The 20,531-nt window shown below is 41.5% G+C and overlaps 1 protein-coding gene across 10 annotated transcripts in view; it reads left to right on the top strand.

The window, feature by feature from the left end:
• Positions 1–4,054: 4,054 nt before the first annotated feature.
• ablim3 (actin binding LIM protein family, member 3) overlaps positions 4,055–20,531 on the top strand; it is a 43,386-nt gene continuing 26,909 nt past the window's right edge. For 4 of the 10 annotated variants that reach the window (XM_051421157.1, XM_051421158.1, XM_051421160.1 and 1 more), the window contains exons 1-2: positions 4,056–4,489; positions 13,387–13,524. In XM_051421157.1, coding sequence (XP_051277117.1) covers positions 4,477–4,489; positions 13,387–13,524 — 151 coding nt within the window. In that variant the 5' untranslated portion in view covers positions 4,056–4,476. Of the gene's footprint in view, positions 4,490–13,386; positions 13,525–20,531 lie in introns of all 10 variants that reach the window. The other 6 variants (XM_051421162.1, XM_051421163.1, XM_051421166.1 and 3 more) reach the window with 3 other exon arrangements.

A 20,531-nucleotide genomic window follows, 5' to 3' on the forward strand; every position in this document is an offset into this window, starting at 1 on the left:
ATAATTACATTTTAATCTATCTCAAAAGCTATTAAACCCCGGAAATTAGGTGACACCTCTTCCCATTTACCATAACAAAAACTACAATAAGGCCAGTCTATTTCCTCATTCTTCAACACCAGTCACACCAGTTGGGTTTGACGCACCCGCAGTCAGAAGATGACAGCTGGTTTGCACAGTTGTTGAGTCCATACCTGATAAATCACTCATCTTCATTCCAAAGGTGCAGAGCTTTCACAGTCCTGCCCATCAATTCAGACACACTGCCTGCATTCCACTATGTGTAATGTCTAATGAAATGTGAAGTATTTACCCTCATGTGTTACATGACAATGCAGAGTGACCTGTCTTTATCATTGACACTTCTCACTTTCTGGGTCATGTCCATTGCTATCTGTGTGAGGGAAGATAACAATCCCCTGGCCATTGTTGCTTTGGTTTCTTATGGTTTTTTTGCCTGCTTAGTTAAATATAAACTCTGGAACTGATTGTGTATCCCCAGCCCCCAGTGTACCATGACAAAGTCACCCTGAACACAGAATATCAGCCCTGCACTGCACATGTGATCATGCAATTGGCTATGCAAGGCTGCAGGACACAGACCATTTATTCTGCTCTGTTTGCAAAACTGTGTGTGTGTGTGTGTGTGTGTGTGAGAGAGAGAGAGAGAGAGAGAGAGAGAGAGGCAGAGAAAGACAGAATGTGGGTGTATTGGGTAGCAACAATTTAGAAATAGACAGGAATGGGTGGAGATAGCAGCGTAGCATTACAGGGTGGATAATTGATTGTATATGTGTGTGTGTGTGTGTGTGTGTGTGCTTTCCCCTGGCCATGTGGTTGGACAAAGGGCAAGGATTGTGAGGGTTAGTGAAGAATGCAGTGTATTGCTGATCAGTGCAACTGATAGTGGGCACATGGCCTGAGTGTGACAGACGAACAAAAGACACATTACCTCTAATAGAAGAAAAACTGGGTGGATGATTAGGCCATACAATGTGGTAATACATTAGGGCTGCAAAAGAAACATAATCAGCTCTCTGTCATGTGTTCAGCAGCTCATAAAAAGCTGAATTAGTGCTTGACGTTTATACTGCTTGGCCTTCTTAAGGGAACTGTTTCCATCAGGTGACGCAGACTGATGTCAACAGTGTGCAGGTTTATTCCAGTTATAACAGATATCAGGGGATGTTTGCCTTTATTGTCGATTAGAGGGCACTGGCGCCTTCGCAGCTAGTGACAACAGGGTGTTGACCTGATGGCCTTCTGCCCCGCTGCCTTTAGTGCACAGGAAGGCCAGCTTCCTGTTTTTCTGCCCCATCAGTCCGGAGGACAAAAGCACAACACAGGATTGACATAGGGGCACAATCAGCTCCCGGCACACGTCAGGCCCACAGGGCACTCACCTACATAGTGTCACACCTACACACACCCTGATGAAGATGGTTCATTTAAGTAAATTATCATCATTCATAACACTGATGCTTATCGTAATAAGCACTGACATGAGCCAGGTCAGTAAACGTGCTGTAATAAAGACATAAAATCACTCATAATGTGGCGTGCTGTACTTGATTTACCATTAAATTATTAATTATTAATTATTAAGAATATATGAGCACAAAACCTGGTAAATAAAGCCTTAGATCAGGATTTAGGTTTGCTGGGCAGTGAAAAGTTGGAAGAATCCTTATTCAAATTCATGATACTGGGGTTACATGGTACAAATTTTTGCTCTCTTTACCACCAGGGCACCCTGTGAAGGGTGACTTTTTAATTGTTTTTTTATCATTTGTATTCCATTTCTCTTTCAGTAAAATCCACACTATAGTTTTACGAAGCTCCCTGATGAAACCGAGAAACAGTGTGAGGGAGAAAAGTAGATTAAAGGACAAAGAGAGAACATCTTGTACAACCACTGAGCTCCAGAACCAAAAGAGGTAAGACTGCACAGGGCAGCAGAGAGAGAGAGGGAGAGAGGCGCCGCTTACATCCCGCCATTGTCCAGCTTCCTCCAGGCTTCAGAACCAGGGCTTCCTCAGGACATGGGACAAGGCAGTTGGTTAAATAAAATAAAAACTGCACACACATGCAGCATAATAAAAACAGCACACACATACACAGTGCAATGGGCAGGCCATAACACAGGCTGACAAAATCTATTATCCAGTGTGCTCAGACAGACCTGACCCTGTGCAGGCCACCAGATCCTATGTTATTATTTGGACTTTTTGTTGCATTTTATAATTAAAAAAAAGTTGCTTGGAGGTGATTTGACTAATGACTGCTTGGGAAACAGCGGATGGGTGTTTCACCATTCGATGGAGCTCGTTCCACATTTATACCACTGAACCTATTGAATGCAAACACAACCCTGAGTCATAATGCACAATAGTTCTGATATTAATCAAACAAAGTCTGGGAACAACTCAGTGTGAGCTGTGTAGTCCGGCCTACCTTTATGGGCCAATCAAGACAATTACTGAGATTCTCCAAACAAACACAGCTGAGTATGTGCGTCAACAGTTTCACAATTAACCTCTCCTCCTCAACAACAGCTCCACCGTCAATAATCCAATTAACTAATTTGCTTACGTCCCCTTTCCAGAAGAGGGCGGTGTCATAACAGTTTTAGCAACAAGCCCTGCCTAGCGCTGCAAAAAAAAAACAAACAAAAAAACAAAAACAACCCCCACCACACAAACCCTCTCCAGAGTCTTTAAATAGATTTATTTCCAAGTATTATTGGCAGTTTTCTTGAAAGGTTATTGATCCGTATTGTTCTGCACAATTTCAAATGACTGTTACATTCATTTCAAATGCTTCAGGCGTTGATAATCTCGCTCTCTGCCCTCACCTCGTGTGAACAATGAATTAAGACTGAGACTGATGACTTTTCAACGCACTTCTCGCACTGTGATGTAGGCTATAGTGTCCCCAGAGCGTCCACAGCAGCCCGGAGTGACGTCGCTTAACCCAGGATGAAAAGAGAGAGCGGTCAAGCTTCCCACAGATAGGTAGAGCGATACCGGAAGTAAGGACACTTTTCACAATAAATTCACACAAATAATGGTTAGGCTATTTGGCCTCCAGATCCAAGGGACATCAATTAGGCTGCATACAAGGACATACATGTATGTATATAATTTATATTCAGGCTATACTTTCACAAAATGAGGCTTGAAGTGGTCTGTGCAATGGACTGGACAAAGTAAATAATAACAACATTACGGTTAACATCCTATTTCATTTCACTCACTTCATTGTTTGATAACATTTTTGAATTGATGATTTGTTAAATAACTACAGTACTTCTTCAAATCCACTAAACTAGAATGGGGTGTTTTCAGATGTTTATTTTAGTCTCTTTCAGAACCCTTTATATACCTTAATAACACCATAAATTAATAATTAATGGATGGCCAAATATTTCCAATTAAGTAATTGTGAAAGTTAGAAGCATGTAGCCCTAAAAATCTAGGCTACTTAACACTTTATTTATCCCTGGGAGATATGTGTGTGTTACAGCTGCTCAAGGTGCTCACACAACATTAAATAATAGAAATAATAATTATATTACAATACCTAACAATATATCTAGAAATAAAATATACATATATAAAAAAAGGAAATGGTAAAATATAATAGTATGTACGTTATAATACAATATACAGAGAGGGGTTTAAGTGGTTTAGTTTTTGTCTTTCAATGACCATCAAAAGACAATTATATTATATATATTTCAAATTAAGGAAAAAGTAATTTGCTCCTTAAAACATTATTTAAATAGTTAATAAAGGGCGTCTAAAATGATTTGTGTTTAAAAGGTTTTTGTTTTTGCCTTTTCAGGTTAATGGACATCTCCGTCAATCACACCTGACATATGGATTAAGGTGTTTGATGTGTTTTTGAAGAATCAATTAAGGGTATTTTATTTGTTTAGTTTTGCAGTGATATGAACACTTAGATACAGAATAAGACAAGCGCTCTATTGGTTTTATTTTGAAAGCGTCGGCCGGAACAGGTGTGCTGTGGCTGCGCTGTGTGAGCGGCGCGCAGTGACAGCAGCAGCACACCGCCAGGGAGAGAGCGGCGGAGCTGCAATCAGCCAGGAGCGAAAATGTGAAGGTGGAATCCGACTGAGCAGCGTTGTGTTGTAACTGCCGCCTGTTTCCCTGAAAAAAAAAAAATATCACAACCTTCATTCCCACACAGCAAGAACAGGAGCTTTATTTGGATTTTATAATCTCTGGAAATATCCTCGCTTTGTTTTTTCTTTTCTTATACATTTTTTTTTTGGTACCTCTCTTTCTGGCTCTGTCCACCTTCTCAGAAATTGACTGTGTTGCTGAGAGTGAGGAGCATCATTTGCGTTCACTGGATATTCATTTTTAATGACTTTTATAAAGATCTCCTCTCGCTTTATGGGATTATTCTCGACGGAGACGCTTTGTTTTAGATAAGAACACGTTGAGCATCATGAGTTCCAGTGGTAAGTCCATTCTTGCGCGCTTTATCTCTCCACTTGAAGCGCAAGGACAATACCTATAGGTGAGAGCAGAGAGAACTACCATTGAACAATAGTAGCCTGTATGTGATGGAACAGTGCCAACTTAAATAAGGTTAAAATCAAGAATTAACCCATGTAATTTCAATGCACCTCAATATGCCATCACATTCATTTTCATAGCTATTAAATTGTGATTTTTATGCACATCCAGGAAAGAAAAATATGATGTAAAACATGCTTCTCAACATGCCCTCATGATAGACTTGGAGCAGGTTTAGAGAGGATGGCAGAGCTAAGTATATCTGGAGGTCAAAGTAGCATTTGCCCAGAGTTCATCCATAGAGGAGCATTTTTGGGATTCTTTATCCACACAGCAGTTGTTGCTTGGACCCTCTCAACGTCTACTTCACTCCTCTATCACCTCTTTCATCTTCTCTCCTTCCTCATCCTTCTCTCCACCAGCAGTAGTACGTTTGACCTCCCTTGGGTGGCCACCGAGGCTTCCAGCTGTCACCTCTTCATAAAAGTACACCTGTCCTCTAACACTTTCGTTTGCAGGAGCAGGGAAATACCCTTGAGCTGGAGGTTTGTGACCTGACCGCTGGGTTGGTTGATGCAACACGCGAGAGTACAAGTCTGACAGCCTGAGGGTTTCTGCCATACCCTAGACCGGCCCAGGGGCTGCCATGATGCTAAGCTGACCTTATATCAGCTGACTGTGACCCTGATCCTCTGTCAGCTGAATCAGGGCTTTCCCTGTAGGGCTTGTTGGTCAGCTGGTGTGTGCATGTGTGCACGCCTGTGTGCATGCTTCCACTTTGTTGTGTTTACAAGTTATAACTGGTTGATTTGCAAGGCAGACTTTTTTGGATTTCCAAGGGAAGACTTTTCTAAAGAAAAAATTCTCCCCCTGTCCCTCAGCTGTCCTTAAGGCCAGTTGAAGTTGATGTGCACCAGGTGCTTTGTGGACTGACGGTGTCATGTGCTTCCTGTCCTCCCTCCCCTGTCTTCTGTGTCTACAGGAGGAACCGGGTATTACTGCATCATTCATAATCCAGCCTGTCATTGTGTGGCACTACATTATTCATCCAGTGCTCTTAACCCTCTGGTACCAAGCCTTGCCTGACTGCCAGTTCGTGCAGTGTTGTGCGTGTGTGCCAGGAGTGTTGCAGCTCCTCGCTTGCTGAGAAAATGTGTAGAATTCTTTTGTTAAGCTTCAAAATGCTTTTCTCAGCTGACAACAAGAGGGGGAGGAGTACATGCAGCCAGCATGTGGAGAGCTGTCACAAGCTCTTGTGATTTAAAAGCATGTGGTCAAAGAAGTAATGCACACAAACACGCAGCAACTTGTGGTATGCGACTTGCGTGTGACTATGTGTCTGCAATTAACTGTGTGTGTGTCTGTGTGTGAATGTCAGCATTGTCACAGCAGGCAGATAGTGGTTTGACATGTGTCTGTAGTCTGGCTTTAGGCATAAAAACACAGCAGGCATCAGAGCTGAGGAAAGAACATTTCCTCTCCTCTCCTCACTTCCATCCCTCCAGTCAGTCAAACATATGTTCCCCTCCACTCTCAAGGTTTGGACATGAATTGGCCTGTTAGGCTGTGTGGTGTGTGCAGTGTTTTCCGCTGCATTGGGTGCGATAGCCCAGAGGCCATCGACACACACAGAGTAATTACACACCGCTCTGACTGTCTGTCTTCATCTTCTGGGCCTTCTATCTCTCATGGTCACTGGGTTTTTTTTTTTTTTTGTGTGTGTGTGTGTGTGTGTGTGTGTGTGTTTGTGTGTCTCGTCAGACTCCTATTTTCTGCCTGGCTGGCAGACGAGGCAGGACTGTAGGTGTAGCAGGTTGGTCTCTGGTGGAAAGGACCTAACAAACACTGAGAAAGAAATACTAATGTATGATAATAGTAAAGACGCAGTTTTGCAAACTTGAGCCTAAATGATGAATCGGGCCATTTCTGAGATACAGTATATGAACAGTGTGTGTGTTTCAGGGGAGTGATAAAACACATGTTGATCAATATACTGATTATTGAGCTCAGGGACCGGAGGGGGATCTGCAGAGTCATACATCAAAGACAGCACTGACACCTCTTTCCATTCTCTCTCTTCTCTTTATATAGCAGCTAGTGCCCAACTATCAGACAAAATACATCCCATTTGGGTATTTTAACTTTAAAGAGACATGCTGCATCTCATACAACCTAATGATCTGACTCTATGGAAATGAATCCCAGGTATAATTGTCTCTATTGTCCATTTTTCTTAGCTATTTAGTCTCATGTATAGTCTTTTTAGCTGCACTAGCAGTATGGATGGCAATGTTGGTCTGTTGGTGATTCTCTTACTTATTATACAATACCACCAGCTGCTCAAAATATCTCCACATCTATTGGAGAGATTGGCAAGACATTTTATACAGACATTCATAGTTCCTAGATGATGAATCCTAATCACTTTGTTGCCACCATCATTGTCCAATACCGGTAAATGGCCAAATACCTGCAAAACTAATGGCATTCCCATCTGCCTGTGTTTAGTGCTGATTAGCAAATGTTAGCATTCTAAAATGCTAAGCTAAGATGGTGAAAATGGTAAACATTACCTGCTAAATATCAGCATGTTACACAACATTGTCATCGTGAGCACGTTAAGAGAACTTATGTTCCAGTTTTTAATAGGAATTAATTAAATGTAGATACACTTGTTTGTAGTAGAATCATGCAGATTAGTGGAAGAAAGGTCTTGAAACAACCTGATTTGCTTTAACCCAGATTTAGTTTGCATCAGCATGAGCTTTGGCATCAGTGGCTAAGTGGGAGTGCTTTGAACTGAACTCATTGTAATTCTGTAAAAGATAGCTTTGACCTAGTGCTGGGCGGTATGACCATACAGTTGTACCGCCAGATTCTGGCAGTTTCAGGATATATCATGTTTTTTGTTTGTTTGTTGTTTGTTTTATGCATGAATTGACTTTTATATAGGTTTATAGTGGCTTATTCTACTGTCAGGAGTACATAGAATATAAAACATTTTAATGTCACCATGTATACAGTGAAGACATATATTGGATTGTCTTCGCTCTACAAAATGATACAATATATGAAGGAATCAGAATGCATGAAAAAATTGTAGAATGTAAATAATTTTTACTGTGCAAACTGCAATATAGTAAAAAAAAAAAATAATAATAATAATAAATAGTTGTATAAACTCTATAAACTGACATAAAACACACTAAGTATTTAAGTATTCAAAGAGACAATTTCAAATGTTCCATTGCGCAAGAAACAAATGAGTTCCAGCACTTGTTTCAGCTATGTTATCAGTTGTCTCCGCTATTGCCCAGCACTACTTTGACTTGATGGTGGCAACAGAAAAAAAAAATCCAGCGTGTTCCAGATACGATGGATCAAGGCGTTTGTCAAGGGGAAGTTCTGCTTTTTGATGCTGAAAGACAAAATGTTCACAAAATCTGAAAAAATGGTCCTCTGGGAGCCATGAATAATAATTTGAAATGTCATGGTAGGTTTGCTATAGAGATACAATATCTTGGTCTGGACCAAAGTGTATGAATGGACAGATTGATGATCCACTGACAGTGTCCGTCTAAGAGAAGGGAATAGAATGGGGAAAAAAATAAATGTATAAATACATTACATACAGTGCTAGATTAAATGATGGATATTTTCTGTGCTGTTTCGATGTCAGTTTGTGTTTTATGGGAGGAATGAGTCAGAACAAGGGTTGACAGGGAGGGGAGCTGTATCATATATGATTCCTGCTCTTCTGCCTCATCTGGTGAGCAGTCGCAACCAGAGCCAAACACCATTTATCACTCCTGCTGCCAGACGCCTTAGTTCAATAACACAGAGAACAAAGGTGGGATACAAAGATGCACAGATGCAAACACAGATGCTGGGATGCACTCGTGAATATTCAGATTACACAGCCATGTACAACTGGTATGTATTTACAGACCAATGTAAAAATGAGGCCCATGTTTTTCTTGTGCATTTGCAGCATCGTTATTGTGGTAACTGCACTGGTATTCTGTTTGGTTATTGTGGAAAGGAATTTATGGAGACCGCATGGAAATATCCTCCAGTTTCCAGTTTCATCTGTAAGCTCTAAAGTCTTTTTTTTAATTTAAATTGAATGAATAAAATAAAAAAGTTCAAAGATACACTACTGTGGCTACATTGTATATTGTGTCCTCAAGGTTGTCATTTCCATGACCTTGGCTTCTGGTAGGATTGAGTGATTATTCAGACTGTCAGCAGTCTGACCTTTCTCTCTCTTTCTCCATAGAGTGACAGTATGTTTGTGATACCTCCGGACACTATCATTGCTCTGATAAATGCTCCTGGTCAAGGTCCTGACAGAGACGATGGGAGATAAAGAGAGGCGGTGGGGGAAGGCAGGGAGGCATCTGACCGTTGGCTGCATTAGATGACGGACACGGATGACGTGTTGTTTTTATAGAATGTATATGTATATGTAATAGAACAGACCTTTAATCAGATTTTAACTTGTAGAAAAACATGAATATAGTGACAGTGATATGATTTGTGGTACCTGAAGAAGCTTGGATTTGGGTGTACTCCTTACTTAGTTTCTGAAGTAAGTAAACCTTGTTAGATAATGGGTTTGATGATAGATCTGAGATTATTATGGGATTCTTAATGAAACATTATGTTTTAAACTTCTAGCAAAGACATAAGTGATATTAATTATTGAGACTCTGTGGTCTTGTTGAAAATATTTCATGTATTTTGGTTATTTTCAAATTCACTTGAATACAGTGATTTCTTGACGCTGGCATCTTGTTGCCATTAGCCGAACTACATGTTGTATTGCTGGTGTTGCGTCATCTTATAGTGTTGCTGGTTGTCGGCTTGATTTAGGGACAACTAAGGATGTGTGTAGTTGAAATGTATGCCAAAAATGTAAGCGTTCGATTATATAATTTCATTTTGGGCCCCATAACTGAAGATTGGCAGTTATTTCCTTGAGCAAAATAAATCTCACCAAAACCATTTTAGTAAGTGTTTCTACTGTTCCAACAATCACCGAGTCTGATTTGTTCAAAAATAATACTTAATTAACCAATTTAGGTGAATTAATGTAAACATATTCTGGCTCTACACATTGTTTCCCCGCTGCCTCTCTCTGTCAGTACTGTCTTTCACTTGTTCTTTGGAGACAGACTATTAAATTAGCAAGATAAAATGACTTGATTGACTATGATTTGTCCAAGTCGCATCTTTGTATTAGTCCCATTAATATTGTTTATTTTAAGCTACCGGTAAGTGTCAATTACAAATAATTGGCTTAGTGTCTGTTTTGAATTAGACTTTCAAACCTACAGTCTGTGCACACTAGATGTTGATGTAAAGTTGTCCCTGTGTCCACAATTCATGAAATAAAACTGCACCCATACAAAAGCATTGGTATGTTAGCATAAACTAGCCTACAATTATAGAAAGTAAACCTGGGTCATAAAACAACAAATTTTTTACTTTAATAATTATCATCTCAAAAATTACCACTGTCTTTGTATGGCTTCTCTTTGATTCTTTGCCCTACTCTTCACTCCACTCACTCGTCACCACTGATCTTCCAGCATCCCTTGTGACTGAGCTCCCAGCATGTTCTTCCCCGGGGCTGTCAGGTCAGGGGCAGAAATAGCACCAGCCTCACAGTCCCTGGGGATGCTGTCGGCCTCTCTGACCCTGGCCCTGTTCTTATCACCTGTCTGCCGGAGGCTGTATTCTCCCAGGGCACTTGCCACTGATTTGAAGTCAGTGGATTACACCTGTAGTCTGGTGGCTATCATTAGAAGAATGACTCAACGCCTCAACATGGGAGAGGATGGAGGGTTGTTTGAGAGCTCTGTAATGGGTTTAGACGAGGAGAGCTTGGCTGCGTTCAATGAGAATGAACGCCCTGACACAATTTGATTGAGTTACATAATGCTTTAGCTTCTGAGCTGATTGTAGACCTTGATTTCCTGCAGAGGTGCAGTCGTTTGGCACGTACATCCAACAAGTTAAAAGAGCATCTCATTCATAAAAAATCAGCAATAATTTTTGCTATTTACCATGCACCCAGTATATTTCGGGTATGTGTTGACAATCTTCGTCCAACACCTTGTCCATTTTTGTTTTATGTTGTTTCTTTTATACAAACTTGCCTGGCTGTTATACGGTGGGTTAATTTCTGCCTAATTTCAGAAGGTCAGCATTGTAAGTAAATGTCCTCTGTATCTCCAGTAGTTGCTGGCACAGGCTTGCTTGTTGTGCCATTGGTTCCCATTATCTCTCATTCACACCTGATGGGATCAGTGTTGCTCATTTGGTTTTACGACAAAAAAAGATTGCCTCCTTCCTTCCTTGGCTTGGTCTCACACACACAAATATACAAAAACCCACTACCAAGGGAGTGTCATTATTTGAACCAGTGGCTAGGCACTTATCAGGCAGGGTAGTGGGTCCCAGTGGTGCTTCCAGCATTGTCAGGGAAACAATGAACTAACAGAGACTTTAGTGTGGGAGATTGGGACGGGGAATTAATCATGCTTGCATATTTCCAGTGCCCACACTCCTGTCCTGAACAGGAAAATAAACATGCATACATTATCTTGCACCCATGGATGTATGCCCCCACACTCAGTACACATAGTGTGCAGCCCACACTATGCATATACTGTCGTCAAACTTGGAGCGTGCAAAGGGTGCTCAGGCTATGAAGCGTGCAAAGGCTGTTAGACTTTGTAAGTGCTGCGAGTCCTTCGGGATTCATCCAGTGAAATGGAATCAGTAGCTCTGTCACGCCAGCCCATATGCTGGTGCTGCTCTAACTGAAGTAGCAAAGTCCTTCAGTCAGCTATTCAGGTAGGCAGTAAGGCCAGCTGGTTACCCTGCCATTATACCCCTTCCACTGAGTGTAGGACCACTCAGATGCTCCTTAAGGAAGCAAAATAAGAGACCGTGAGCCCAGCTGTTCTGGCACAGTCTTAGTACTGGGAGGATGGTTGTTTCTTCTTGGGGATATAAGAGAATCTGTTTATAGCCTAGAGGAGTAGATGGACCTTTAAAGAGCCTCTATTAGCCTAAGAGGTCTTAGATAAATTCATTTTCCGAGCTCATTTAAGATCAAATTAATCTATCATTTTGACCTTTTTGCCCGTGATAGCATTTATTTTATTACTGTTAAGGTTTTTATGTGAGAACTTGCTTTCCTGACAATATGAAATAGCTGTCGGGCTTGCAGGACTCTGACATGTAAGCTAAGGCATAATGAGGTAAGGGGATCCATCCATTTTCTAACCTGACGCAGCAGTGTGTGTGTGTGTGTGTGTGTGTGTGTGTGTGTGTGTGTGTGTGTGTGTGTGTGTGTGTGTGTAAGCCTGTATGAGTGTGTGAAAAATGCAGACAGTGGGAGAGAAAGCCTGAAGCTTACCCAGCTTACATAGGTGTCAGACCTCACAGCTTCAGCACAAGTGTTGACAGAACTACATAGTGATCTTATTGTGTGAACTGCACACCTACCGTCTGTAGTGAACTCAGAGCTCGTGTTCTGGTGATGGTTTGGAGAATTTGTTTTTTAATATGGAAAGCAGTTTTGTTAAGCTGAATTCTAAAATCCATTCTGATTTTGAATGAATACAATGGTTTTATGTGTTTGTGCGTCTGTGCTATGTAGAAATGTTGGTAGAAATGGCCAGTTGGAGTTGCATTTTATGTGCTTGAAAATTCCAAAAACTAACTTGATTAGTAGGAATATATTGCTTTCAGGTACATGATTGGTGAATTATATTGTTATTGTATACCAGTATTTATGAGGTGAAACTATTTGTCCAATCATAGCAACATAATTTATCTGTTGTTGTGCAGCTACTCTGGTAGAAGCAGTACTCCATGTAAAGAGTTTGGGTAGTGGTAAACTCTAAAAACGAAAAAATAGAAGGAATTGCTTTAAAAGTGTGTCTGCCTGCTCTAATGTATGCTGCAAATGTTAGCACGTGCAACTAACTAGCTTCATACCTACAGTAGTAACTTAACCCAGCATACCCTCAAAGCCAGACATTTCATTCATATCTAGCACATCCACTGTAGGTAGTATGTCTCAGCTGGGAGACATGCTCCTGGATGCTGCTATATCAGAGTGAAGGCTAATGTTACTAACTCTGTCTTGATTTATTGGATTTGGCCTCCAGCAATCCGGGCCAAACTCGTTATCCAAGATAACATTATGCTTGCATAACAAACTGGTTAGTCCTCTTAAAAGCCTTTACTCTTGCAACTTTAAAAATTAAACACACAGTTTAAATCACACAATAAGCATAAATAAAAGTATGTAAGCAAGACAACTACATGGGGTTTATGTTAGAATAACATTCTGATCTTACATTTTCCTTTGCAAAATAGAAGAACATGCTTCCTTATTTCCATGTCTTTTACATTATCTTACAAGTTTTTGACTGGGACCTGTTAGCTTTAGCCTCAATCTATTAGCAATATATCTATAGGCCTACTGTAGTCATCAAGCTTAATAGAGTTAGCTTAATTAGCTAGATAGCTAACAAAATCTGCCACTGACACTTCTCATCTCAAGAGCAAAATTGACTGTTGCCAGATAGAAAGAACCCATTGTTTCATAAATTGCTAAGGATTTAAAGCAGTAACCTGCCAGCGGTAATCACTGTAAACTGTACATGTGCTGTGCAAGAATGGAAAGCTTGACAGGCGTAGCAACAGTAACTAAGTGGGGCTTAGCGTGCAGTCAGTTCAGCTTGCAAAACAGTTTAGTTGAACACAGAGATAGAATATTAAATGTGTGTTGTTGTTTTTTTTTTTGTGTCTCTAGCAGCTTATCACCAAGGCTCAGCGGGCGGTGAGCGAAGTTCCGGACCAATCCGGTGCCAGCGATGTCGGGAAGTATGCAAAGGAGAGGTGGTACGCGTACAGGACACCCACTTTCATGTCAAGTGTTTCACCTGCACCGGTAAGACATGGCAGCCCGCTCTTAAACGACACAGCACAGAAAGTGTTAGAGCAAACAGACCCCAGGGGTGGGTGGTGGTCACAAATGTTGTTAAAGTTAAATAAGATGGGACTCAGATTCCAGTAGTGCACAAGACATCTATCTTGGTCACTACCTTCCATGCACACGCCCACACACACTGACAGATACACACTGTATCCCCATCGTTCATCTATCTCCTAGTGTACATGCTGAGTGCTACTATTAGCCCACGGTGGGGATTGGAACGGATCAGAGGTGCCTTGCAGGGGACTTAGGCTCGTGCTAAGGTAGCTTGTTATTGCACTGCCAACTTGGAGAGGATTTTCCCTTGGTTGTACGCTGTGGTCTAATGAGACTATCTCATCTAGCTTTGCAGTCCTACAGGTGAGTACTGGTGACCTACAAAAGATACATCATAATCTCACACCGTCTGGAACAGTGGGGCAGGTGTTTCTCTTGTAATGTTTGTAATGTTTAAAAAGAAAATTACTTTTACTTGTTTAATGAGTTATGGAATCTATATTATTGCTTATTTTTCTTTTTAAAGGAATAGTTTGATATTTTGGAGAAAAAAACACTATTGCTTTAAGAATATAGGCCAAATATGTAGTCATTTATTATAAATGAATGAATACTGCAGTCTTTTGTTTTACAGCCGAAGACTGAACAGGTAAAAATATGTCAACTTCCTATTTTGCTTGGGTTTAAAGCTGCAAGCTCTTTACGGGAATGAAAGATTAAAAGTGAGAAAAATGAGCCACAGTCCTTTTCAAACATGTAAAATTGCCGTCACATTTTTAGAGTTAAGTGCAGTTTTGAAGAACAAGAACCGAGGAATATAATTTGTCATGCTGCTGTATGGCCTGGAGCAAGTGTGCTCAGTATTCTCTTGATAAAGCAGTCAGTCATGGGTTACTGTCAGTTATTTGCAGAGGATCTGAAATACCAGATAGATTAAGAAGACACGCGTACTCAACGGTCATGTAATCACACCCATTTATGTAGAATTATGGAATTATCTGACATCATTTCTGTCCAAACTCCCCCACTTTGTTCAGCAGCCATCGTATTTTCTCTCAGCTGAGTTATGTTGACATTATGTAACATTTGCTGAGTTGTACAGTTGTAAGCCACAGCATTATTGTCCACTGATTTAAACATTTATACACAGGATAAAGTATGACTGGACCTTTTGGAATAGTAAAAAAGGGTCACGTCTGGAACTGTTTACCATAAACAAATAATTATATAAATAATAAAATATAAGTGATAATATAGTAATACATTTAATCATTTAATAATGATTGAATGCTCTTCACTTTTACAGATTTACTCTTGATTATTCCTGTTTGTTCAGTAGATCTTTGAGCATTTTCTTTGGACATCCTGCTGGCTGCCGTCACATTCACATTTTCTCAACTACAAGAGTCCTCCATTATATTTCTCTTAGACTAATTACTACTCTTTTTTTTACACATACTACATTTCCCTTATGAGCACGTCCCATATACATGTAAAAAGAAATAGTGAAATTAGTCCACCCCAATGGCAGTTTTTTTGACAAACCAACTATTTTACAGTAGAAACTTTCCTGGGCATCCTCAACTATAAAGATACTGATTGATTTTTAGACTGGGACATGTTAGCCTGAGCCTCAGTCTTTCAGCACAGTGGTGCCCAACCTTTTTGGTGTCAAGGACCCCTAAATTGATTCACATACATACATACATATTTGATAAGATGCAGTCTCAGGGTATTATCTCTGATTAGTGTAACTGTGGATTGTCTATACTGTGGATTGGTAAACTTACAGTGAAGAGTGTGCAACCTATGAACACATTTTTTTCTCTCATTCTCAACTTCTGGTCAATAAAATAAATAGTGAAATTTAAATATTTCACATTTTTCTGGGGATCCCTTGGAACCCCCTCAAAGAGCTCTGGCCCCCCTTGCCGCAGGAGGAGAACCACTGTTTCAGCAAATATCCATCAAATGCACATTTAAAATCATTTTACAGAGTTTATGTATTAAAACAAGTCAATTTGGGACATTCCAGTAGCTTACCTGGTGGAGCATGCGTCCCATGTGCTGGGGCTAAGTCCTTGCTACGGCGGCCTGTAGCCCATTGCTGCGTGTCATCTCCTCTCGCTCTCCCTAGTTTCCTGTCTGGGTTCAGCTGTCACTCTCCAAATAAAGGCATCCAAAAATCTGGAAACCAAAGATAGCATTTTTACTTTAACTAGCCAGCAAGCTATTATGCTAATACAATCTGCCACAGACAGTTGAGGGCAACAATGACTGTTGACTTGTTTTAAGAAAAACTTTTCACTTTCTAATGATTGACTTTATAAGGTGGACATTTTATTTCTATTATAAACTTTCCTGGGCAATCTGTCAAAGCTCTTTTTTTAAAGTATAAGTAAGCAGCTGTTGTTGAGAAGCTTAGTAAGTTGTGTTTCTTACTATATGAGCTGCACTATACTGTTGTGCAGCACAGAGCTGGTCTACAGTAGATAAACTCACTGAAGGCTATTCATCGGAGGGTTGTTGTTGCATGTTCCCTACGTGTAGCCTCACACACATGAAAACACATGCATACAGTGCACACATACACACATGCACTCAGTCATGTGAGCGTGCACACATGTATGGATGTGCACGCTCACTGTGGTTGTGAGGGGTTGCTGTGGTAACGATGTGAAGGGGCACCCGGGCCCTGGTTGGTGGATATTCGCAGCATCTCTATGGTGCTATTAACCAATTGGAAGGCGCTATTCTGTGCCCCAGAGAAAAAGGGGGGTGAACACAGGAAGCGAGCAGAAAAGAGAAGAAGAGGGGGGATGGGGGTGCTGTTTGTGTCGCCTAAACATTACATCATCACTCGAGTGTAATACCAGTCTGATTTTCACTTGCTCTTCTACCTTCCTTCATTTCCCTCTCACTCATAGTGGCGGCACAGTAATGGAAAACGGTCATCGATGAGCATCATGTTAAATACACCTATCAGACACCCCTCCCCTCTCATGTTCCAGAGAGCTCTCCACATCCCATGAGGCAACGGGGCACTATTGTGCGGCCAGACTCTGCCACATCCCTACTGATAATATGCTCTCCTGTATGGGCCTCTGCACAGCCAGCAGTTTTCTAAAGCTTTTATTGTTCAGTGTCTAACCCCCCTCACTCACAAACATGTTGCATGTTCTTTTGAACTTCATAAACTCCATCTATTCTGTATTGTCCATGTTTCTATTCTCTGCTTTCCATTAGCTTCCCTGTATATTATCTGAGGCTGAATGGTTAGGAATGCAGAAGCAGGATTTAAGATCGAATTTCTATATTCTCTTCCATCTCTCGGTTGCTTTTTTCTCTCCGTTTTTCTCCCTCTGTTTCTTTCTCTTGCTTTCTCCCTTTCTTTCCTGATGACAGTCACCCAAGCATGAAATCAATTTCTCATCTTGGGACAGGATGACATTGGCATGCGGGGTGTGCTATTTGGAGGCTAATGGCTAAACTGTATTATACCATCGCACCAGAGTGTCAATCCGCTGTCAGCAGCCAATTGCCTTATCTGTCGGACGTGTTTATGAACTCTGTGACTGGGGCGTGTTTCAACATTTGATTTCATTCTTTGCTGGGATTTTTTTTTTCATACAATCAGCCTCTACCCAGGTTATTGACCTTGACCAATTGTATTGTGTGCGCCTCAGTCACTTAATTTCCACTGCAAAATCATGACATAATTTCTCAGTTATTTCCTCCTTTTTTCCTTATTCTCCTCCTTTTCTTTCTTTTTTTGTCTCCATTTTCCTCAAAAGGGCTGACTATGCCCCACTGAATACATCATGATCATACCAGTCTCAAACGGTCACACACACTAGTACTTTGTGAGCACACACACTCATTTAGCATGTAGAAATACATGCATCCATCCTGTCCATCGTTTTTCCTCCTTCTGTCTCTGCCCACACTTTTATCAAAACACATTACCTCTGGATGTCACATTATCATAATTCTTCTCTCATGCATTAGTCAGAAGAAGAACAGATCACTAATCATGTGCATTTAACCTCTCATTTGAACCCATTATACAGCAGCTGATTATAGCATGGAGTAGCAGCCACGCAATCAGCTAAAGAAAGAAGTCTGTGGAAAAAGCTGAAGACAGAAGCCAGCTCACAGATTGATGCATCAACTCCAGACATAGAGAAGGCAGTGGGGGTGTATGTGTGGATTATGTGGATCCTGTGGCACTTCTCAGTGTAGCAGCGGGCTGTACTATATGGATGATGTGGTGTTGTATTACCAGCAGACAGGCTGACTCGTGCATATTGGCCTAATGACATAGTGACCACATTTACCCCGCCTCTGAAGTATAATTGGCACTCTTAGATTCCAACAGAAACAGCCTGGCCTGTCAGTGGCACGAGCGCAAAGCTAGCACACACATAAATCACACGCGAAGGCAAAAATGGGCCTGTGCGCGTTAATAAAGAACACAGAAGCAGAGAAACAAATATACAAGCACAGACAGAGACAAATGCAAACACAGACACATTGGCACATAAACTGCCAGGCTTCTCCCAGTAGTTATTTTCTAACACAAAAGTGATTTTACTCATAAAACAGCGCTAACGGGAATAGCAGATTTACACAGACAGGTCAAATAAATACTTGACTGCTCTGATAATGCTCCATTTCTAGCCCATGTTCTCACCAGGGATCTTGTAAAATTGCAGCATCTTTGTATTTTTCTCAGCAGACCTGTTTCAGTCAGTTCAGCCTTCCCTTTAGATGCCATTAGCCCCCATCACTCAACCTCTGTGTTAATAACATCAACCTACATTACTGTACTGCCATCCTGTTCTCTGAAGGCGACTGAGATAGACAGAGATATAGTCGATGGGAAGGAGGGAGAGGAAAACGACAAATAGCAAGAGGAATAAAGAGAAAAAATAAAGAGAGGTTATGAGGAGAAACAGAAAAAGAGACACAGCACAGAAAAAAGTGGGGGGTTACAGGGAAGGGGAGCTTCCTGTAACTATAGCAACCACTGGCACGCTGGTCCAATCACCACGCCAATGCCTGGTTGCTAGGGAGAGATTCCGGCGGCGAGAGAGGGGAGCGCGGCAGGCAGCTGCACTTTTCCCCGACAACTCTCCAGGATCCGATAGATGACAGGGATTATTCCTCCGCTTGTCTTTTTCAAGCGTCACCATCGGACGGATTTTCACACACTGACGCCTTGTCTATTGTCTTCAAGTGTGTGTAAAATTGTGTGTGCACATGCCACGGTGAGGTAGAGCTGCTTAAGTGCGAAAGTGTCTGGCTCAGTGAAGGAGTGATTTCTGAATGATAAAGAGGATCATTAGGCGACAAACCCTGCTGTGTTACATACGTGTACACAGTAACCCGGTACCTGACATAGCAGAGCTGTAATGCATTGCTGTTGCTTATTACAGAACAAGGTCCCATCTCTAGCAGTGTGGTTATCCCTGTGCGTCTGTGATCTCATTCACGCCTATTTCCCCCTCAGCTGAGTGTCAGCTCTCAGTGGGTTAAAAAGCTGAAGGCCTCAGCATCGCGGCCGGTCTGCTGGTATGAAGGGACTCCACTGGGCAACCATCTGTCTCCATCAACTACCGCAGCCAAATACAAGGGGAACCCTGTCAGTCATGCACGATTTCTCTCTGTTAGCCTTTAGCTACCCCTCTCTCTCTCTCTTTCTCTCTCTCTCTCCTCCTGCCCTGTTCTAGGACCATATCGCCTTCTGTTTTCTGTTACTGCTTCTCTTTTTCATAGCCACGGTAGCAGCCTGGCTCTAGAGATGGCAATGTCGGTGGGTCACTCCAGCACTTCGGTCCAGACTGAAATATCTAACTAACTATTGAATAGATTGTCCAGACATTTTGTACAGGATGAATCCTGCTGACTTTGATGATAGCGTGATTTATCCTCTAACGTCACCATGGGATGCACTTTTTTTTTTAATTCAGTTAAATATCTACTTGATGGATTTGCACGCAATTTTATACAGACACTCATTGTTCCCAGACGATGATCTACTGACCTTTCCTCTAGTGCCACCAGCAAGTTAACATTCTGGTACAAAGAAATCTCACAACTATTGGATGTCTTGTCATGAACCTTTGTACAGACGTTCATGTTTCCCAGAGGATGAATGTAAATAACTTTGGTGATCTTGTGACACCATCTGGTAGCATCATCAGGTCAAAATGTGTCAGTATTTTGTTTTATGACCAAAATTAATGACACTCCCATTAGCCTCAGCTGTACTTTGTGCTTAGTGCTAATTGGCAAATGTTAACTGAAAGTACCATGCCTGAGCACAGCCTCACAAAGCCGCTAGTGTGGTTGTCGACTTTTGTTTCACTCCTCTTCCTGTGTGTCTGACGGCCTCCTCTCCCAGCCTGCGATTTGGCACAACTTGAGAAAAACACATTATTTACTCTTGAAGTGTTTCCGCCTGTCAGAGGGCTCTGATCCAGGGGACAGGAGGAGGGCAGAGGAGGCTGGGCCTCACATTGGTAGCACAGATGTGGGGGTGAATAGGTGAGTACCTCCCCTGCTGGAATTTGTCACTGCCCCACTACATACATGCCTCTCTGCTAAACTGTGGCTGCGGCTATCAGCTTGAAAAAGCCTTGGAATTTAGCATAATGTTGACAGCAGCAGTAAAACAATTAAAATGTGTGGGCTACTTTGACATACTGTAAAGCATGTCCATTTACTTAATAGCACATTATGTAGACCCAACAGTAATATAATTAGCTCAGGGAAGAGACGGAGAGAGACCGCGGGGGAATGGGGGAGAGAAAGAAAGGGAAGATTGCATGGAGGTCCGGTCTTGTAGTGAGAAAAGAAGGTGCAAATTGAGATAAAGTGGAGACCTTGTGCTCGGAGCCACAAAGATTTGGAAGCAGTCGTGAAACGGAAAGACAGAGACAGAGAAGTGGAGGAGTGGGGGG

Source organism: Dicentrarchus labrax, unplaced genomic scaffold (genome assembly GCF_905237075.1).
Source record: "Dicentrarchus labrax unplaced genomic scaffold, dlabrax2021, whole genome shotgun sequence".
Classification (NCBI taxonomy): domain Eukaryota; kingdom Metazoa; phylum Chordata; class Actinopteri; family Moronidae; genus Dicentrarchus; species Dicentrarchus labrax.